The sequence below is a fragment of the Copadichromis virginalis genome, linkage group LG23 (genome assembly GCF_057382275.1).
Source record: "Copadichromis virginalis isolate Kocher_CV1m ecotype Utaka linkage group LG23, C_Virginalis_male_GT1.1, whole genome shotgun sequence".
NCBI classification, from domain to species: domain Eukaryota; kingdom Metazoa; phylum Chordata; class Actinopteri; order Cichliformes; family Cichlidae; genus Copadichromis; species Copadichromis virginalis.
In genome coordinates this window covers 20411416-20434847 of record NC_140639.1, presented here as the reverse complement: position 1 = coordinate 20434847, position 23432 = coordinate 20411416, and the positions used below count along the sequence as shown (strand labels likewise).

The 23432-nt window shown below is 38.9% G+C and overlaps 1 protein-coding gene across 1 annotated transcript; it reads left to right on the top strand.

Annotated features, from left to right (window-relative positions):
• The first annotated feature begins 563 nt into the window (after nt 1–563).
• LOC146680753 (protein NLRC3-like) lies at nt 564–22393 on the top strand. The gene is made up of 11 exons (XM_085449918.1): nt 564–700; nt 2255–2333; nt 2798–2920; nt 3074–3196; nt 15900–15978; nt 16134–16362; nt 16926–18702; nt 18822–18995; nt 19768–19944; nt 20226–20272; nt 21103–22393. The coding sequence occupies exons 2-11, from the start codon at nt 2287–2289 to the stop codon at nt 21642–21644; spliced, it is 3318 nt and encodes a 1105-aa protein (XP_085306044.1). The 5' UTR covers nt 564–700; nt 2255–2286; the 3' UTR covers nt 21645–22393.
• The last annotated feature ends 1039 nt before the right edge of the window (nt 22394–23432 follow it).

The following is a 23432-nucleotide window of genomic DNA, read 5'->3' as shown; positions in this document are numbered from 1 at the left end:
TGGCCCAAACACTGAACAAGACACTGTAAGCAACATGGGGTGGTAACTGAGAAGATAAGCAACTCAAAAAGATGTTTACTTATCAGGAAATATCTGATGTGTGAAAACTATATGGCTGCGTGGCAGTGTGCACAAAGAACAAAAGGATGAGCATGCTGTTGCAGAAGTCAGTCTCAGCACAGCATGATGAAGGATGTCTCGGGTCCTAAAATGTGTCACAGTGGGAGATGAAGCCATTATGAAGGATGCACAGTTGTACCCTTTAGAAGTATTTTTACCTTCTCAATGTGGAAGAACAGAGGAATGAAAAGTCTTTAAACAGCTACTGCATAAACAGATCACCTGATGTCACAATGCTTCATGTTATGAATTCTGTTTAAAGCGGCTGTAAATATGAAACACGTCCTGTCACACCTGAGCTCGTAAAATACAGCAAACAAAACTGTCAATGCTGTAGTTAACAATCCTCCCTCTTTATTTCGCTTCCTCCGCCTCCTCCACTCAGAGCTCTGGTGGGAGGGACTAAGAGGATTCGCGATCTTTGCTGAGTTTTGTGAGTAGGCTTCCGGGACGAGGCTCGTTGTAATGACTGTCAGCACTTTGGTCTGCCTGGTGTGTTCTTAAAGTGCTATACAAATAAACGATGATGATGATGATGATGATGACTGAATCCTCGCAGCTGGAAGCTTTTTAAAGACAGGTGAGTGGCTGAGATCAGAGGTGTGATTATAGTGTTAAGTGGCCGTTTTTGTGCGTCCACAATATGATATATTATTACTGTTACTCATTGCGTCATGTTCCGAAGGAGGATAAACATCTTTGTAATGTTTTCTAGTGTCTCAGTCTGCAGTTTTAGCAGTCTCAATGACATTTTCTGGGTGTCACGTGTTTTTCTGTGACCTGTCCCGCGGTGCGTGGGCTCCGTTTGGCTTGTTTCGTGTTTTCAGTGTCTACAGACGTCTCTCTCTCTGCTTGTTTCTGGGCAGCTGTTCAGTTTCGGTTGCTCACCGGAAATGTTTGTGAACGGACTGGACAGGTGAGTCTGCGCAGCCGCAGTTGAAGGTGTCCGAGTTCTCTGAAACAAAACACACCTGTTAAATGCACCGAGTGTCTCACGCCCACATCCGCTGATCTGTTTTCACTGAGGTGGGCGGGGAAGCCCCGTGACGGCCCGCGGGGAAAACACACCGGGTTTATCCAGGATGATGAAATTCTGAACGTTTGCCTCCTGCTTCCTATAAATACAAGAGAAGAGCCCTTTGTTGTCATTTTACATGTAGAACGAAAGTGTAGATGCGCCACACCAACTGTGCAAGATTATAAAACTACTAGTAGACAGTGGGAATAAATGGAAATCAGGAGAGAAATATAGTTATTAAATTAAGAGAAATGTATCGAAAAAATAAGAAAGGCGAACTTTGGAAAACAAAATAGTTGCAAAGTGCCTTGAGAAAGTGCAAAGAAAAGACACGAAAAGTCCGTGTGTGAGTGGCCTGAGTGATGAAGGTTATAACTCAGTTACATTTACCGACACTAATTCCATTAAAAACATGATTAAAAATATTAAACTGCACACAGAGCAACAAGATAAGCTGAGCAAAGTTAACACACTGATGCTCAGCTGCATCAAATTTTATGGAAACTTTTATAGATGTAAGGATTTAAAATGTATCCAGAAAGTCTCTCATTAGATGTTTTTGGTTGATTTAAAGTCTGTGATGTTGCTGTAGTGGCCGCTTTTCAAAAATCCAAGTACTGATCAAAAGTCTGTATACACAAACGTCCTACTGATTTTAAAGCTGAGGTGGCCACAGCACAGCTGGATTCTGTCAAACCAGCAACAAAACCTAACATAAAGTCAGTCAGCTTGAAACCAGATTCATTTTGTGTTAAAACAATAATTTTACTATAAAATCAGCTTCATGCTTCCTTTTAATATTTCGTGATTCATGACTGAACCTGAGGGTTCTTTTTAGGAAATTATGAGGAGAGCTTGGGTGAAATAACGTGGAGAACACATGAGCTCTCATGCAACATGTGTGTAATAGATATATAACAGCTGGTTATCTGGTTCAGACTAACATCCTGCAGTTTCCTGTTACCATCACCATCAGTGACATCTATGGCAGTAATGAGCTGAATATTTCTGAATGAAAAGCATTATGAACGCTGCAGCTTATATACGTCTGTGACATGGAGACAGTCGTATTAGTGCGTTCATGACATTTTGTTTTTTGTCACCATCATTTCTCAGAATGATGACCTGCAGGTCCACGAGGAGCCACCATGAGTCCGCCCATTGTGTTTGACAGACAACCTTCTGAAAACATGATGTAAGTCAGCATTATGCATTTCTGTATAATGAACGGTAACTTGTTTTTAACTCCACACAGAATCATTTACAGAAGACTTCACTGATGTGTATGTGGTCCTACAGTAGAAACATTGCTTTATTTTGTATGTTTCAGTGTTCATAAAGCATTTTCCTTTCAGAGCTGTTTTTCCTTGTTTCACTCCAGACTGTAACTGATGATTATTTCATCGTGGATTTATAATTGATCTGTTGATTCCTTGTTTGCTTGAATAAAAACTATCACAAAGTGCTGTCTTCAGATGATAATTAAGATCAAGATCAAATCCAGTGCAGTAGAAGTAACTCAGAGCTGCAATGAAGCACTACTCGCTGAACTAGTTACTTAGTTACTTCTATCTTTTATGTATTTTCTTGTCAACTACTTGACAGACAATCAGACAATGATGGTTGCCGTCTTTCCAGTTATCTTCTGGTCTCTTCCAGGGTTTACCAGAGGTCAGTTTCTCTTGAAGCAGATTCTGGAGTCAGCTGTTTGTCTTTGAAGAGTAATGAGTCAAAGGCCGAACCTCTCCCTTTTAAAGAAGGCCTTTGCTGTGCTGAGCACAGGCAAGCTATTTCTAACATTCACGTTTTAGCTCAAGACATCCTGATCAGCTTTACTGTTTCTTAAGTGTTGATTTCTTGACTAATGATAGTTAATACGATACAGGAAGCTCAGTAAAGCATCACGGGTAATGCTCCATGGTTGTCTTCTAACAGGATCCATCACAGATCATCAGAGGCTGAGTCTAAACTCAGCTGTTTGTCCTTGAAGAGCAACAAGTCAAAGTCTGACCCTCTGCTGTTTAAACCAGGAGTCTGCTGTCCTGATCCCAGTCTGAGGTGAGGTCTTCAAACTGCTTCAGTTCTGACCTGCAGACACAGTAAAATACATTTAACCTCCTAAGACCCGAACTCTTCCACGGCATGCATTTTTAATTTCTCTTTGATAGTTGGGCATATTGGAGCCCGATGAACGTAAATACAAAGAATTATCAGATCTTTTTTTTTTTTTACCTTATTTTTGTTTTTAAGAAAAATAAGAGCTACATATGAGGATATTCGTTTAAAATTTTGATAGAACAGTAGAAGTATAATGTCCTCGTAAATGGATATCAGGCCCTTGTAGAGCAAAATTGAGTATTTTGGTCTAAATAACCCAAAATATGATGTCCACATATGTGGACACCAGGTAACAGTGTAGTTATAAAGTGTATGTTTATCAAATTAAGAAACAATACCTTACTTTTTATATAATGTGTAACAGTTTATAGTAGCCTATGAATAATTCTAAATGTATAGTTATTTAGAATGAAGTCAAAAGCTGTTTTACCGTTTACAATAAAAACATGAATGTTATACACAAGTTTATTATATTTTACTAAAATAAAATAAAAATAAATAAAACTAGGCATGAAAAAATATTTTATTTAACTAAGACAACAATAAAAACTAGACTTTTGAAAAATTGTTTAAAACTAAAATAAAATTAAATATATATAAAGAAATATCCTTAGTTTTAGTGTCTATTAGTGTGGTTGAAAAAAACATTACTAAAACTTGCCTGATGGCATGGATGGATATGTTTATCGAGACTCTAGATGTCTGAGTAAACTGCTTTTAAAACGTTTTTATTTTTTTAACACCTGTACTGATTTTTGGTCATTTTCCCTCTGATGTGTGTCCTCCTTACAAGACTGATTAAAAAGACTGAAACACTGAAATCAATAAGACCTCAAATACAACTAAACTTTTACAAGAATAAAAACTTAACTTAAACAAAAACTAGTCTGGAAAACTAACTGAAACTGTACTTAATTATAAACAAAAAATTAAATAAAAAAACTATAATAAATATATTAACTACAAGCGTTAAATTTAATCATTTACATTTCCAACAGGAAAATAAATTATGATGTAATTTTTTCTGTCTTATTTGACTCTTAACTCTAAACATAATGACTATGGTGGGGAAACACGGAAAACACTAACACTTAGTTGAGACAAAGATCGGGAAGCAGTGTTTCAGCTAGAATAATAGTTAAAAACAAGAAAAACAGGAACCAAAAGCCTCGGCCCATGGTGTAATGTTAATTTTTATTTGTCATTAGTTGGTATAATAAAGAAATAATAATTTTGTTATCAAATTTTCTGGCAGCTCAGAGACTTAGTGTTCTTTACCTTTAGACCCATGATGCATACAATACCAATAAATAGAGAGTAAATTGTTGTATTTTACCCAAGTTGTTGTAAGTTGCGGTATTTTTTTCTAAATCCAGTCACACTAGTAAGTAAAAGTGAAAGTAGCCAGATTAAAAACTATATTAACCAGTGAGAGAGCTGGGACACAAAGGTTAACAGTGTATTACATCGGGGTCACTCCATCTTCTCTCTTATACATGCTTTAAAACACTAAACGTCACAGATGGACACTATGCAAGATAAGATAAGTCTTTATTGTCGTTGCACAGTCATACTTAGTACAATAGTACAACGAAATGCAGAACCCAGGCTGTGGAACTCTCTACCCCCGGATTTAAGAAACACTGGTTCTCTCCCTCAGTTTGAATCTCAACTCAAAATCTATCTGTTCAAGTCTGCATATTCACTGTAAACATATTGTTTATTTTATCTTTTTTTATTGTTCTTCATTTTGTTCTACTATGTGTTTTAGTCTATTGTTAAGTGTCCTTGTGTGTCTTGAGAGGAGCTTTTAAATTAAATTTTTTATTATTATTATTTTTATGCATTATAGTGAACTGTTAACAGTTACTAAACAATATTATTAATCCACTCTCTCTTAGCAGTCTACATTCATTCAAATGTATGAATTCAGTGTATAAATATTGTAAATAAGTGCTTACATATTCAAGGTTTTTTAATAAGATAATGTAAGTTTGTAACTGAGAATTGATAAAAACATATTTAAGTGTGAGAAAGTAAAAGGCGTTTTAAGGACTAGCTGAAATGACTGAACTCCCATAAGGTTGATTCTCTTCATCTGGACGTAGCGTTTTCAGTGGCAGAAAAGTTTCATTACTCAGCCGAGTGACTTCTTCAGTCGTTGGATGAGTGATGAAACGTCTCTCTCACTGAAAATGCTACGTCCAGATGAACAGACTCAACTTTTTGGGATTTACTTACCAGGAGTGACTGTACATGCATCAAGATTCTTCCTAAACTACTAAAAATTAAATAAGTTTTTATCACCATTCATTTTTTCATGTATTTTTCTTTTTTAACAATGCAATTTTAATAAACTTTTTTTATGAAAGTAACAAGGGATTATACTTTCACATTAAATGTAGTAAGGTCTTTAGTTATTTCACATAAGTTTAAATTAAACGTGAAATTGTACATTTCATTTTTGGAACATTCTGGTCTGCATAAATGTAACAATTGTAAGTTGTTTGGGTGCAAACACTTGTAAAAACCCAACTAGTAATTGTTCCTTTTAAACATGGACTTTAGAGTCTAAATTTATAAAGCCCCACTGCACATTTGCTTAAGTGAAGTCAAAGTTTGCTACATGTTTATTTCATGTTCAGTTCATAATTATGACTTCAGGGATCCTTACATTGTGTCTGTCTCTAATTCTTCTTCTTTTTTTTTTTTTAATTTATATTTTTTTTTAATTAAGGTTCAAAAGCAGGCATTCACAGTATGTACATCATGTAAGCATACTTCTTGCTTAGGTTATCTGCCTTAGATACCGAAATAGTATTTTAATTTACATCCGAGTCATAAAGAGAAAATATTTACAACTATAGAAGCAATTGAAACAATCACATAATCCGAAATAAGAAAACAAACAAAACCAACAAACCTACAAACAAAACAAAAAAACAACAACAAAAAAAAAACCAAAAAAACAAACAAAACGGATGTGTTGGTAGGGGCTGATCCTATAAATATATACTCTCATACATCACAGTTATTGGTTTGTAAAAATAAAATCTGGCCTATGAGGCGTGATATATTTGACCCAGTTTTCCCAGTATGATGTAAATTTCTCCAGCTTGTGGTTAACAGAAGCTGTTATCTTTTCCATGTTATAGATTTCCATTGTGATTTCCATCCATGTACTTATGTTTGGGCTCTCCGGGGATAAACATTTTCTGGTGATACTCTTTTTACAGGCCACCAGTAGAACATTTACTGAATGTTTATCATATTTAGGCCATTCCTGAGGTATATATCCAAAGAACATAGTCTTACTCTCGAGGGGTATTTCGCATTTAAAGATATCCTGTAAGGCATTATGTATTTCTCTCCAATAATCCCTCAAGATAGAGCAGTCCCAAAAAATGTGGTAGTGATTTGCACTTTGATTTCCACAGTTCCTCCAACAAGCAGGGGGGTTATCATCATAATGAGACTTCTGAGAAGGTGTTATAAAATATCTAATTATGCACTTCCAACCGAATTCCCTCCACTTTTGTGAGCTGGTACACATCCACTGATACCTCCATATTGCCGTCCATTCTTCCTCTAATATTTTTATCCCTCCTTCCTTCTCCCATTTTGTTCTAATATATGAAGTCGAATGTGGTTTCAAATCCATTAGACCCTTATACAGACATACAATTCTATCAATAGTTTCTGAGTTATAGCTTTTTATAAACAATTCCATCGAGCGTGTGTTTATCATTGTTACATTTCTCATCTTCGTGTCAGCATAGTGCCTTAACTGCAAATATCGATAGAAGTCTTGTTTTTCTAATGAAAATGTCTTTCTAAGCGTGTCAAAGCTGAACAATTTTCCATCTTTCATTATACTACGCAGGGCTGTTATGCCCTTACCTGTCCAGTCCTTGAATCTAGAATCCAATTCATTAGGCTTGAACTCTGAGTCGTAAGCACACCATTTAAGAACTGTAATATTGGTCTCGAGTTTATATTCCTTTATAATAGTTTTCCATGTTTTAAGGGTCCTTTTCACCCACAGGTTATCAATGTTTTTTATATAGGTTTGTAGATTATTGTCAGCTAGAATTGCCTGAATAGGAATAGACAGCATTTGTTCCTCAATGGTTTTCCATTGGGCAGTGTATGATGGGTTACACCAGCATATTATTGCTCTCATCTGCGCTGCAAAGTAGTAGTATCTGAGGTCAGGGAGGCCCCATCCTCCCTTTTGCTTAGCCAGCTGTAGAGTTTTGAGGCGAAGCCTTGGTCTTTTACGTTGCCATATATATCTAGATAACATTTTGTCCCACTCATTAAATTGACTTTGGTTAATCTCTATTGGTAGGGTTTGAAATAGATACAAAAATCTTGGCAATACATTCATTTTAATAGAATCAGTTCTTGAATTAAAGCTAAAGAAAGGAATTAAGTTCCATCTTACTATATCTTCCTTTATTTTTTTGTATAAGGGTAGGTAATTCTGTTCAAATAATTTTGTAAGATCTTTCGGTAAATTTATGCCTAAATATTTAAAAGACTCCGTTTGCCATACCAGGGGATAACTACATTTTATTTCTTCTGGTGGGCTATAATTATATAAGAGTAGCTGGGTTTTACCTATATTAATTTTGTAGCCTGATAATTGGCCGTATTGTTCAAATGATTGCATCAGTTTGGGTAAAGAATATGTTGGGTGTCCAAGGTAGACCAAAATGTCATCCGCATAGCAAGCCAGTTTATATTGCGTCCCTTTAATAAAAATTCCCTTAATGTCTTCGTTTTGCCTAATGAATTGAGCTAGTGGTTCCAAGTATAATGCGAAAAGTAACGGTGACCATGCACAGCCCTGTCTAGTGCCCCTTTTTAGGGTAAAACTGTTAGATAGGCATCCATTAATTTTAATCCTGGCTGTAGGATTGTCATATAGTGCTTGTATAGTTTTAATAATCGTATCATGAAAGCCAAATTTATATAATACCCTGTAAAGGAACTTCCAGTTGACGGAATCAAAGGCTTTTTCAGCGTCTACACTCATCACAATTGCTTTGATTTTATGTTTTTGTATATGGTCCATAATATGTAATGTCTTTCGTATATTGTCCTGTGTTTGGCGTTGATGTATGAAACCCGTTTGGTCGTTACATATCAATGTTGGTAGGAACTCTTCTAGCCGTTTGGCCATGATAGATGTGAAAAGTTTATAGTCTAAGAACGGAGATTGGCCTGAAAGATCCACATTCCATTTTTATCTTTGCCTTCTTTTGGTATAACTGAGATAATTGCCTCCTTCCAGCTGGGGGGCATTTGTGCCTTTTTCAAAACCCAATTCAATGTAGGCAGTAAAACAGGTATCAATTCCTTTTTAAATTCTTTATACCACTCTGCCGTGTAACCATCTGGTCCTGGTGATTTACTTAATTTAAGCCTATTAATTGCAGCTTTTAATTCTTCTTCAGTTATGTTCATTATCATTGCTTGATTTTGTTCTTCATCTAAAGTGGGTAAGTCTAGAGGGTTCAGGAAGCTATCAATCTGAGCTTCAGTCCCGCCAGGGGCTTCCGAGTATAGGGTTTTATAGAATCTTTCAAAGGCTTCCTGTATTTCATTTAATTTATTTTTTATCACTTTTGTACTTGGGTCCTTAATTTTATAAATCGTATTTTCCGCTGTCTTTTTTTTCAATTTCCACACCAATATTTTGGTAGATTTAATGCCACTTTCATAGTGTCTCTGTTTCAAAAACATTAAATCTTTCTTGATTTCTTGTGTGGCTAGATTGTTAATTTCGTTCCTAATGTTTTTGATTTCCCTTAATATATCCTGTGCTAAGTCCCTTTTATGTCTTCTTTCTAGTTCCTTTAGTCTCTTATTCAACTCCTCTAGTTTTCTATTCTTATCTTTTTTCCTAAATGAAGTTATTGCTATAATTTTCCCTCTTAGTACCGCCTTCAAAGTATCCCATAGTATGGGAGGTGGTACTTCTCCAGTATCATTGAACTCTAAGAAGAGACTAATTTCTGATTTAATTTGTGCCTTAAAAGGCGAATCATTCAATAGACTTGAGTTCAATTTCCATGTATTATTTTTTAACCGTAGGTTAAAATCAATGGATAAGTATATTGGTGCATGGTCACTTATATCTATCGTCCCAATTCCACAAGTATGTATTTTATCCTTATCTTTACCAAATGTTATAAAATAATCTATCCTTGTATAAAGAGAGTGTGGAGCAGAGTAGTAAGTATAGTCCCTTCTATTAGGAAAAAGGTCTCGCCATATGTCAATTAATCCTACCTCCTCAAAAAGTGCATTCACTTTGATATATGGTGATTTCCTATCATACGTTTTCCTGCTAGACGAGTCTAATTTTGGCTGTAGGTGTATATTTAAATCCCCTCCACAAATTAAAAGGCCTTCTGTTTCTGTTACCATAATATTAATGATCCTTTGGAAGAAACTAATATCACTCTCTGGCGGAGCATAAACATTTAAAAGGGTGATCAAATTCCCATCTATTTTTCCTTTTACTAGAATAAATCTACCCTCTTTATCACCCATTTCAGATACTTTTTCAAAGTTTAATTTACTTGAAATAAGGATTGCAACTCCTCCTATGTCCTGATTTGTATGAAGAAAAAAACAAATTAGTAAAACCCATTCTCTTTAATTTTACGTGCTCTTTATCTGTCAAGTGGGTATCCTGTAAGTAGACTATATGGGCTTGTTCTGCTTTCACTTTAGTTAAGATTTTAGTACGTTTAATTGGATTTAACAGCCCATTAACATTGAAAGATAGAAATTTTACTTTATCACTAGCCATATGTAATCAACGTATGTCCATGGAACAAATAAAATGAAACTTATCAGATCTACTCCCTAAACAAACAAAGATATCAAACATAGGTAACAAGTAGAAAAAAAAACTGTGGTTCCAAGGCTGGGGTCTCTAATAAGTGACCCTGGGTAGAGCTAGAAAAAGCGTCTAGCTGTGAGGGAAAGCCTCTCCCATATATGGGCTGAGGGCCCCCGCCATGGCACTTGAGGCGAAAGAAAACAAAGTCGTTGTTCATTACACAGAAAGTGTGTCTTTATGCATCCCTCGCTTATATCTATATAATCTCATCCAATTGGGGTAGAGATATACACACAAACATCTTGAAATATATATAACACCGGGTATTTTTACCTCCTTTTAAAGCCCGACAGTACTTATAACTCCTCTGACGAGGGTATGATCTGTCTTCTGAAGGTTCGCAGTCTCGCCCTGATATCTTTCTCTCGCTCGTCGTCTGTCCCTCGCTGAGTTGATCCTCTCGTTGTTTCCCAGGCGGTACAGGACAGCTGCTCGACCAGACTCTCCTTCGATGTAGTCACATTAACTGGAAGCCCTCTGTCCTTCATGTCTGTGGTCGCCTCCTCCGCCGTCTGATACAGACATGTTCCATCCTCATAAAACACTCGTAGTTTTGCCAGGAACGGAGTATGGAAGCGGATATTTTTCTGCTTTAACACCCGCTTCACCTCTACATACTCCTTTCTCTTCTGCAGTACTACTGGAGGGTAATCATGGTCAAAGAATATTAATTTCCCATTCAGAAAAACTTTCTTCTTTTCCCAAGCTCTACGTAGGATCTCTTCTTTAACCCTATAGCGGAGAAATTTGACTATTATTGATCGCGTTTTATCTTGCCTGTCTCCGGCGGGTCTTGATGCCAGCGCCCGGTGTGCTCTCTCGATGCCAAACTCCACGGTAGGGTTTATCTCCAGAGTGTCCCGCAGTAGTTTTTCCACATGTCCATCATAGACGAGCCCTCGGCTCCTCCCGGAACATTATATACAGTGGGGCAAAAAAGTATTTAGTCAGCCACCGATTGTGCAAGTTCCCCCACCTAAAATGATGACAGAGGTCAGTAATTTGCACCAGAGGTACACTTCAACTGTGAGAGACAGAATGTGAAAAAAAAAATCCATGAATCCACGTGGTAGGATTTGTAAGGAATTTATTCGTAAATTAGGGTGGAAAATAAGTATTTGGTCAATAACAAAAATACAACTCAATACTTTGTAACATAACCTTTGTTGGCAATAACAGAGGTCAAACGTTTACTATAGGTCTTTACCAGGTTTGCACACACAGTAGCTGGTATTTTGGCCCATTCCTCCATGCAGATCTTCTCGAGAGCAGTGATGTTTTGGGGCTGTCGCCGAGCAACACAGACTTTCAACTCCCGCCACAGATTTTCTATGGGGTTGAGGTCTGGAGACTGGCTAGGCCACTCCAGGACTTTCAAATGCTTCTTACGGAGCCACTCCTTTGTTGCCCGGGCGGTGTGTTTTGGATCATTGTCATGTTGGAAGACCCAGCCTCGTTTCATCTTCAAAGTTCTCACTGATGGAAGGAGGTTTTGGCTCAAAATCTCACGATACATGGCCCCATTCATTCTGTCCTTAACACGGATCAGTCGTCCTGTCCCCTTGGCAGAAAAACAGCCCCATAGCATGATGTTTCCACCCCCATGCTTCACAGTAGGTATGGTGTTCTTTGGATGCAACTCAGTATTCTTCTTCCTCCAAACACGACGAGTTGAGTTTATACCAAAAAGTTCTACTTTGGTTTCATCTGACCACATGACATTCTCCCAATCCTCTGCTGTATCATCCATGTGCTCTCTGGCAAACTTCAGACGGGCCTGGACATGCACTGGCTTCAGCAACGGAACACGTCTGGCACTGCGGGATTTGATTCCCTGCCGTTGAAGTGTGTTACTGATGGTGACCTTTGTTACTTTGGTCCCAGCTCTCTGCAGGTCATTCACCAGGTCCCGTGTGGTTCTGGGATCTTTGCTCACCGTTCTCATGATCATTTTGACCCCACGGGATGAGATCTTGCGTGGAGCCCCAGATCGAGGGAGATTATCAGTGGTCTTGTATGTCTTCCATTTTCTGATGATTGCTCCCACAGTTGATTTTTTCACACCAAGCTGCTTGCCTATTGTAGATTCACTCTTCCCAGTCTGGTGCAGGTCTACAATACTTTTCCTGGTGTCCTTCGAAAGCTCTTTGGTCTTGGCCATGGCGGAGTTTGGAGTCTGACTGTTTGAGGCTGTGGACAGGTGTCTTTTATACAGATGATGAGTTCAAACAGGTGCCATTCATACAGGTAACGAGTGGGGGACAGAAAAGCTTCTTACAGAAGACGTTACAGGTCTGTGAGAGCCAGAGATTTTCCTTGTTTGAGGTGACCAAATACTTATTTTCCACCCTAATTTACGAATAAATTCTTTACAAATCCTACCATGTGAATTCATGGATTTTTTTTTCACATTCTGTCTCTCACAGTTGAAGTGTACCTCTGGTGCAAATTACTGACCTCTGTCATCATTTTAAGTGGGGGAACTTGCACAATCGGTGGCTGACTAAATACTTTTTTGCCCCACTGTATCCTTAAATTTTCTCGTCGGGATCTTCCTTCATAGTTGTTAAGGTTCAAAATATTGGGGATGGACACCAGAGGAAAAACCCACAATAACAACACTGGTCCGGTCGGGTTGAGTCAAACGATGATTTAATGATCACACACGTGGGAGATGGACACTGTATGCAGACAGTCTCAGATCTCGTCTCAAAAAACACATCACCATAGTTTTATGAAATCAGGGTATTAGAACGCCCCTTCATGCGTAGTGACAGGTGTAATACAATCAATGTTGACAATTTTATTTAACACAAAGAATAACATTGTCTCCTTCCCGAGGGCAGACGCTGACTGCCCCCGTCTCCTGGAACCGTCTGTACCCTGCTAAGACACAACATGGCAGCTACAAGGACTCTTTCATTTGTTAAGGCCATCAGTGTGTATTGCTCTAAATCAAGTATATAATATTAAATGAATATTGCTGGATCAGCTACTTCTACTTAAAACATTAAAACATGACTAAGCACAAAATCACCAAGAATAACATCTTATAAGTGCTGTGTAAGCGCGTGCGGCCTTCCAAGCTCAAAGCCTTTGCCCTCCATAGATCAGCCAGACTCGCGCTGGCTGTAGCTTTAACCTTTAATTAACTTGAGCACAACTCTAAAATAAGCAACAAACTGCAATGTGTATGGAATGATCAGGGTTACATCTGCAATGGAAAATCATGTTATTATTCTGGTACCTGCAAGGAAAAAGATCAAACTGAAATTATAGCCATCACTGTAAATGCAAAAGATAATGTAAGGTCAAAAACTTCAATTTATGCTTAATGCAAAGCTGGTTATATACTTCTAATGAACTAATAATGCCATATTAAAATATTAAATGATAATGAGAAAAACATCCCCTCCTTATTTTACAATTCCCTCTGTTGACCTCTGGAGAATCCAGAGGTCACAAACAGTTGTGTCCCTCCTTGGCCTACACATTCAGTTCTACATGCATCATTGGCATCATGGACATTGGAGTAATGACTCCAGGGTCCACTGCCCTCACAGACATACTTTTGAACATTCTTCTGGCACAAGGGATGAGACAACAACAAATAACCATAATACCCACCACAACAGACAAAGAAAACATGACCGAAGCGATAACCCCCTTCCACCGTCCGAACACTGAGGTCAGCCAGCCTTCTAACGGATTACCAACACCTGAGTGATCATGCATAGTTTCAGAAAGGCTCTTTAGGCCCTCCAGAGCCTTGGTTACCGACCCATCTGGAGCAGTATTGTTTGGAATAAAGGTGCAACACTGATCGGCAAACATAGAACACACGCCCCCTTTTTCCGCTAACAACATGTCAAGGGCCATTCTATTCTGCACTCCCATTAACGAGGTCGGACCCACCTGCTCCGCCAACCCCTCCATGCCGTCTCTGGTCAGGTTAGAGAGCCTCAGCACATTGTAATGAACATAATTAATCCTATCTACATTCTTGTTTGGGGTCACTGGAAAGAAAGCAGAAATTATTGGAATATTTTCAAACCCGGCTGCTATTTGGTCAACAAGTTTAAATTCATTTGGAACCCCCCTGGGCACTCCAATGGAGTCGATCCAGGTGGGGGAATTCATTCTAGGGTCATAAACATTTATGTCATGTATTCCTCTCTTCCTCAAAATGTGTCTTTTGCACCTGGCTGCCAAAGTGCGCGTATTGTGTGAGGGAATTGATTTTACCTTATTTCCGATTAGCACAAGTGGCGCTCCTAGTCTCACCATCGCGCACGTCCCCACGCTCCCAAGAGGAACACGAACCAGTAGAGTCCTGTGCCCGCAATAGTAATACAGCCCGCTCCTAGCCCAAGTCCCAATTAGGGTGGCTGCATCACTCACATTGTTGGTGGTCCTCCCAATCTGGGTGACCGAACACCAACTGGGGTCAATTTCCCCCAACCGATATTTAACTTTATCTGTGGAAAACTTAAAGCACGTATAATTATCTTTCCGGGGCATAAACGGCCCTACTTGCGTGAGCTTGCCAATAGGGGGAAATAGACTGGACAACACAGTGCAGTTCCCCGTATTCACAGCTCCTCCTCTGATTTTTTCACACCAAGCTGCTTGCCTATTGTAGATTCACTCTTCCCAGTCTGGTGCAGGTCTACAATACTTTTCCTGGTGTCCTTCGAAAGCTCTTTGGTCTTGGCCATGGCGGAGTTTGGAGTCTGACTGTTTGAGGCTGTGGACAGGTGTCTTTTATACAGATGATGAGTTCAAACAGGTGCCATTCATACAGGTAACGAGTGGGGGACAGAAAAGCTTCTTACAGAAGACGTTACAGGTCTGTGAGAGCCAGAGATTTTCCTTGTCTGAGGTGACCAAATACTTATTTTCCACCCTAATTTACGAATAAATTCTTTACAAATCCTACCATGTGAATTCATGGATTTTTTTTTCACATTCTGTCTCTCACAGTTGAAGTGTACCTCTGGTGCAAATTACTGACCTCTGTCATCATTTTAAGTGGGGGAACTTGCACAATCGGTGGCTGACTAAATACTTTTTTGCCCCACTGTATCCTTAAATTTTCTCGTCGGGATCTTCCTTCATAGTCAAGTAACTTATTTTCTTGTTGATCCATGACTTTTATCATCTTATTCAGCGTCTGTTCCAAATTTTGAACACGGTCTTCCACTTTTTCAATTCGTACCTCTGCCTCCGTTATTTTTTGATTAACGCTGATAATCTCTGATTTAATACCAGTTAATTGTTCTTTTATGTCTTTTCGGAAGTCCCGAATCTCCTCCAAGATTTTTGTCAAACTTACGTCGGCACTTGAGGGAGCTGGGTTAGCAATAGGTAAGGTAAGGTAACTTTATTTATACCTAAAGGCAAGGTATAAATAAAGGGAGCTGGGTTAGCATTAGCTTCGCCTTCTTGTCCCTTCGTAAGAGAGCTGCTCCTCGAATTTTCTGCATCTGCAGTTTCTGCGGCGGTGGTTTCTTTGTTTGCACGCGTCTTCCCCATTCTTGCCCCTCTCATCTGTTCGAGTATTATTTGTAGGTCTAGTATTTGATGGTCTGAAGGGACGAAATAACTATTTTCACGAGGGAGCTATTACTTTAGGCCGCCATTCAGGATGGTGACGTCACCGGAACTCAAGCCAACTTCGAGAAATAAAATCCCTGTCTCTAATTCTTGATGATTTCTTCACAGCGTGGACCAGGAGACCTCAGGAGCTCCTAAAGGCCGGTCTGCCCACGATCATCAAACACACCTGGACTCCATATTTATGGTCTGTACATGCACAACAGTTATTCTGGCATCTATACGGTTCAGTCATTTCTATGCTGCACTTGTAGTCCAGCACATTGTTAGTGTTTACAACATGAATCTGATTGGCTTGATGATTTCAGTTTGATTGGATATTCACAGAGTATTGTGTTCTAGCTGCTGGAGGACAACATCATCGCTTTTGTGAAGAGTGAGCTGAAAAAGATACAGAAGGTTCTGAGTCCAGATTACCCACAATGCTTAGAGAATCAAAGAGAGGTTGATGAGTTGTTGGAGGGTGAGGATGAAGAGGAGAGGAAGAGAAGTAGAGAAGCATTTCTGAAGATCACACTGCACTTCCTGAGGAGAATGAAGAAGGAGAGGCTCGCTGACTGTTTGCAGTGCAGTAAGAATATTTCTCTAAAGGCTTAAACAGAGACTTGCTCAGCATAAATAATTTATAACTAGTTTATGCTACCTTTGCTAGATTTCCACCAAATGCTGTACATATTTGATCAGTTACTATGGACCTGTGCTTTGTCTGCTTTCTGTTTCTGACCGTCTCTGGCTTTGGGCTCCCTCCTCCCAGCATCAAGCTTCGCTTTTGGCTGGTTTTAGCCTAAGTAGATTCGATTTTCAAATGTACCTCACCATCCAAGCAAGCTAATAACACCAACAGACTTCTTTAAAGTAGAATTACGTTTTTTTTTGTTTTTGTTTTTTTTTTTTACAAATGGTACATTGGCACCATTTGTAAAAAATAAAATGGTGCCAATGTACTTAAATGAAGTCACATGCTTCATTTATGCCAAGCTTTTGGTTTTTTTGTAATGAAAGGCTGATTTTATTTGCACTTCAACAAGAATCAAAATGACAATTATTCTGCGTCAGCCAAGAGTAAAAAACTTTTGTGTGTCAGTATTATGATGTAAATTCTCTTTAAGTACAGGGTGTTCTTTGTTCTTTCAGAATCTCCTTCCATGTGCCAACAGAATCTCAAATCTACTCTGAAAAAGAAGTTCCAGTGTGTGTTTGAGGGGATCGCTAAAGCAGGAAATCCAACCCTTTTGAATCAGATCTACACAGAGCTCTACATCACAGAGGGGGGGACTGCAGAGGTCAATGAAGAACATGAGGTCAGACAGATTGAAAAAAATTCCAGAAATCCAGACAGACCAGAAGCAACAATTAGACAAGAAGATATTTTTAAAGGCTTGCCTGGAAAAGAGGAACCAAAAATAGTGCTGACAAAAGGAGTGGCTGGCATTGGGAAAACAGTGTTAACACAGAAGTTCATTCTGGACTGGGCTGAAGGCAAAGCCAACCAGGACATCCAGTTCATATTTCCATTCACTTTTAGAGAGCTGAATGTGCTGAAAGAGGAAAAGTTCAGCTTGGTGGAACTTGTTCATCACTTCTTTACTGAAACCAAAGAAGCAGGAATCTGCAGGTTTGAAGACTTCCAGGTTGTGTTCATCTTTGATGGTCTGGATGAGTGTCGACTTCCTCTGGACTTCCACAACACTGAGCTCATAACTGACCCTAGAAAGTCCACCTCAGTGGAAGTGCTGCTGACAAACCTTATAAGAGGGAAACTGCTTCCTTCTGTTCACCTCTGGATAACCACACGACCTGCAGCAGCCAATCAGATTCCTTCTGACTGTGTTAACATTCTGACAGAGGTCAGAGGGTTCACTGACCCTCAGAAGGAACAGTACTTCAAGAAGAGGTTCTCAGATGACAAGCTATCTGATAAAGTTCTCGCACATATGAAGACATCACGAAGTATTCACATCATGTGCCACATCCCAGTCTTCTGCTGGATCACTGCTACAGTTCTGGAGGATGTGCTAAAAACCAGAGAGGGAGGAGAGCTTCCCAAGAACTTGACTGAGATGTACATTCACTTCCTGGTGGTTCAGACAAAACTGAGCAACATTAAGTATAATCAATATAGTAAATTTGAACCAGATAAACACTGGAGTCCAGAGAGCAGGAAGATGATTGAGTCTCTGGGAAAACTGGCTTTTGATCAGCTGCAGAAAGACAACCTGATCTTCTATGAATCAGACCTGACAGAGTGTGGCATTGATATTAAAGAAGCCTCAGTGTACTCAGGAGTGTTCACACAGCTCTTTAGAGAGGAGAGAGGACTGTACCAAGACAAGGTGTTCTGCTTCATCCATCTGAGTGTTCAGGAGTTTCTGGCTGCTCTTCATGTCCATCTGACCTTTATTAAGTCTGGTATCAATCTGATGGAAGAACAACAATCAACTTTCCAAAGAGAAAACCTTTTTTACCAGTGTAGTGTGGATAAGGCTTTAGAGAGTCCAAATGGGCACCTGGACTTGTTTCTTCGATTCCTTTTCGGTCTGTCACTGCAGAGCAATCAGATTCTCCTTCGAGGTCTGCTGACACAACCAGGAAGTGGCTCACCGACCAAAGAGGAAACTGTCCAGTACATCAAGATAAAGATCGAGGAAATCCCTTGTCCAGAGAAAAGCATCAACCTGTTCCACTGTCTGAATGAACTGAATGATCGTTCTCTAGTGGAAGAGATCCAAAAGTCCCTGAGATCAGGAAGTCTCTCCACAGATAAACTATCTTCTGCTCAGTGGTCAGCTCTGGTCTTCATCTTACTGTCATCAGAAGAAGATCTAGATGTGTTTGACCTGAAGAAATACTCTGCTTCTGAGGTTGCACTTCTGAGGCTGCTACCAGTGGTCACGGCCTCTAAGAAAGCTCTGTAAGTGGGTACAGATATTGGTTTGGGTATTTTGGTTCATGTGATAGTTGTTAAAACCAGATTTTTTTTTCTCCTTTTCTTTTAAATATGTGTTTATTTATTCTCCTATGTTTTTCCAGACTGAGTGGCTGTAACCTTACAGAACGAAGTTGTGACGCTCTGTCCACAATTCTCAGCTCTCCATCCTGTAGACTCAGAGAGCTGGACTTGAGTAACAATGACCTGCAGGACAAAGGAGCCAAGGCACTATCCAGAGGTCTGGAAAGTCCACATTGCGCCCTGGAAACTCTTAGGTCAGTTCAATATCTTCTGTTTTACTGAGTTGCTTTAAAAATGAACATTTATGTATTTACTTTTTTTCATTGTCATTGCACCTCATATTTGTTTTCCAAAATCTCAATTTAAGAAAATGTACTTGGTTTAGTCATATGCATTATGACATTTAAAAAAAAAACAAGAAAAAGAAAAAGAAACAAAAAAGTGTGTGTGTATTTCTCTTTATTGTACAGCTGGGTGACGATTGTTTGATCAGAGAAGGTAATTTGGGGTTTAGTGTCAAAGGTGACTAGGTCACCCAGTATTTGTCCACAGTGATTCTGGAGCATCTGAAAGTCTGCTAGTGATGGGAAATGCTCTTTTCAGTTTGAATACACTGTTTGGGTTTGTCCATCAGCAGATTCAGAGGTAAGCCAAATGGGTGTGGATAATATGTAATATAATATAGAATAACCTCAATCTGCAACAGTTGCTGCACAGACAATGGAGCTCTTTCTCTAAGATTCACAGATTGCAGTATTGTTTCATTTTTGTATTATTTAAATTTTATTTTATTTCACTTTGCAGCTTGTTCTTTTCACTCTATAAGTTTTTCCCTTACTGGGCTATTTTAAATCGCTTTTATTTAATTGTGTTATTCTACTTCATTTATGGCCTTTTTAAATAGATTTTGTTTAATGCATTGGCTCCTGTGACACCCTTTTCCAACTCCCTGGATAAAAGAAGTATAATATATCTTATCTCATAAAATTTAATATATCCTAGTTAATGGTAGTTTTGCGTTTGCAGGTTGACAGGCTGCATGATCACGCATGAAGGGTGTATTGCTCTGGCCTCAGCTCTGAACTCCAACCCCTCCTCCCATCTGAGAGAGGTCGACCTGTCCTACAATCACCCTGGAGACACAGGAGTGAAACTTTTGGCTGCTGAGTTGAATGATCCACACTGGAGAATAGAAAATCTCAGGTCAGCAATCACCCTGATTAAAAACATGAAAAAGTCCTCCTCCGCATCTACATGCAAACTTAACTAGGATTAGGATTTTCAGTAGTTCTGTGATATGCAAAGATTTCTTTTGCAGACTATTTGCTCTTAGTTGTGTTTACCAAAGGGATACTTCACAAATATTACAACAATCTTTCTATATTTGGTGTTTTGCTTTATTTAACTTTATCTGCATCTTAGTGTTTAGAAGTATTTGCGACGTAACAAAGGAAGATAATAATTTCTCCTCCCATATCTTGCAGAGCTGACCCAGTTGGAATCGAGTGGTTAAAATCAAGTCTGAGGAAGTGTAAGTGCTTTTTTTGTTTTTTCTAATGTACTATGTTTATACTTCCCCTGTTGAGCTCTCTCCCCCACTTTCAATGAGTCATAGTTTTTCTTTTGAATTACTTTCTCTTATTCATCATGATATAGCATTTTGTGCATTCTTGCATAGTAAATGTTACTGTATAATGATAAATGGCCTGTATTTGTATAGCGCTTTACTAGTCCCAATCAGACGAGGCTGCTGGACACTGGCGCCAGGGGGCCCTCTGACCACCACCAGTAGGCAATGGGTGAAGTGTTTTGCCCAAGGACACAACGACCGAGACTGTCTGACCCAGGGCTCAAACCGGCAACCTTCCGATCACAAGGCGAACTCCCAGCTCTTGAGCCACGATCGCCCCTCTGCTTTAATGCAACATTAAAACAAACATTTTATATATTGTATTATTTGTGCTTCATCAACCACATCAGGGCTGAATGTTAAGTCCCGTTCTTTTAATTCATACATGGAGGGGATGGATCGCAAACCTTTTTAATTTAGAGTTTTGATCTTGAACGTCTTGATTCTTTTCAAACCATTTGCAGTTTTCGGTACTGCATATGTTGAGCTTGTTTCCCTTAAGTATTTTCTCATGTCATATCAAATATGAGTCCACCGACATGTCCTCAAACGTCCCCAGTGGCAGGCTACAACACACTGGAGGAGGTAGTTTTACCCCAGATGGAAACATCACTTACTAAAAAAATAGACTTAGCCAAAAATCAACTTAATGCAGTTTAAATATAGATATACATGAAAAACAGGAAACTTTAGACAATATTAACCAAAGATTTTTATGCTCTTTTTGGTAGATTTCTGTGAATTCACGCTGGACCCAAACACAGCTCACAAATTCCTCAAATTATCCGAAAGCAACAAAAAAGTGACAGACCTGAGAAAGGAGCACCCGTATCCTGACCACCCAGAGAGATTTGATTACTGGCCTCAGGTGCTGTGTGAAAATGGTGTGACTGGTCGCTGTTACTGGGAGGTCGAGTGGGTTGGAAAGGTTTATATTGCAGTAAGCTACAGAGGGATCGGAAGGAACGGAGACATTGATGCCTCAAAATTTGGAGGCAATGAGCAGTCCTGGTGTCTGACCTGCACTGATGGAGGGTATAGCGCCTGGCACAACAACAGCGGGACTCCCATTACAGTAACGTCATTATCTAATGTTTCTCACAGAGTAGCAGTGTATGTGGACTGTCCTGCTGGCACTCTGTCCTTCTACAGAGTCTCCTCTGACACTCTGATCCACCTCCACACCTTCAACACCACTTTCACTGAAACTCTTTATCCTGGGTTTGGTTATGGGGTGAAGTTGAACTCATCAGCCTTTCTGTGCACACTGTAGACCAGAAGCATGGACAGAAAACTCACTGGTTCCATTAATACTGTTTAACCTTAAAACTGATGAAGATTGTGAAATATGATTTTGGAATGAAAACTGACAGAACCAAGTTTGAACAAAAACCCAGAGTGAGATGAGTGTCACTGAACTTTTCATTTCACTTTTATTTATATAGTGCCAAATCACAACAACAGCTGCCTATATTATATATTTATATTGTAATGTAAAGACATTATAATAATAAGGGTCTTTTAGACTTTAAAATCTTGGAAAAGGTCAACTTTCAAACCAGGTACTGTACACTGCTCTGTTTATGTTTGTTGTGTTTACCTTCATTTTGTATTTATTTTAATTTAATTAGTTTTAATGCTGTAAGAAAATAATTTCACAATTCTGGGCTAAAGACTATTTTGTCTTTATGAAATTTGTTTATACACTGTTAATACATATAGTTTTATTTGTCTCTCATCTTGTTTGTTTGTTTATTATACTGCCTTTTTTTATTTTGCAGTAGTAATAGTAACAGTAGTAGATGATAGTAGTAGCATAACAGTGCCTAATGTTTGGGGTAAGTAACAGTAGCATCTGTAATGGAATATAAAGAGATTTAAATCTATAGGCTACAGCAAAAGTGTTTTTGTTGATGTTTTTAAACAGTTCACCAGAACATGTGGTCTTCATGTTTGAAACTCTGTATGTTAATGAACATACTGATGCTGTGTAATGTAGGTAAACAAGGGTTTTGCTCTTTTTTTTCTGTGTGAGGCTACAGGTTCTTCTTAAAATCTGCCACAGTCGTATTAACAGTTGCATTTCAATATGGTCTGCATAGCTCTGATGGGGGGGGGTGAACTATATGAAAATCACTCTGTGTGCACTGCTGAGAAAAGAATCCCTTTTGTGAAGAGTTGCAGGACAGAGACAAAGTTTTAGCACTACACTCACATCTTTGAGTCGTACACCCATCCCATTTATATTTTTCTGACCTTTCCCCCTGAATCCAGGTAAACACTCAAACCATCACAAATCCCAGTGTTAAATTTACTGCATGCCACAAATATTATTATTAATGTAAAATGTGAAATACATTATAGGTCTGCCATAAAAAGACTTGCTGTGACCATGCCTCTCAGTCACAAAAATGACACTACACCACTTGAAAATTCCTGCCTGAACATGTTTGTTTCTCTGGTGCGGACTGTTAGTAAATCGAGCCGCTGTCTGTTAAAGTGAGCTGATGGATTTCCAGCGTTAAAATCTTTTTGCTCAAACCAGAGGAATCGTCCCATAATGACCACAAGTACAGTCCCACAGCTCTGCAACACCACAAATGGCGCATTACTGTTTCATCATCAGAGGAACTCTCTCTCAGTTATCTGTTTAAAATACGATGAACGTTCACTGAAGCTCTAGTAAAACTAATATCAACTGTGAACGAGTTTGACATAAATTGGGGAGTTGTCGCTCTCTGCTGGTAAAACTTTGAACTACATTCTGATATAAATGACTGGCTTTCATTAAATATGTAGGACGTTCTGCATTTATTTTGCTCCCTGTGAAGCTTTGCTGCTCCCCAAAAACCCAACTTCAGTTCAGAACTTAATCAAGGATGCAGCTCACACAAAACAACAGTAAACTGTCAGACTTCAAAAAATAAATGTTTTAAGCATTGAAGAAACTAAGAGCTTAATCCTTCAAGTTAAAAAAAAATAGGCCTGTGTGTTTGACGTTTAAGTGACAAAAAAATTACACCGTAAGACAAACATTGATATATGCGTCAATTTCTCTCCC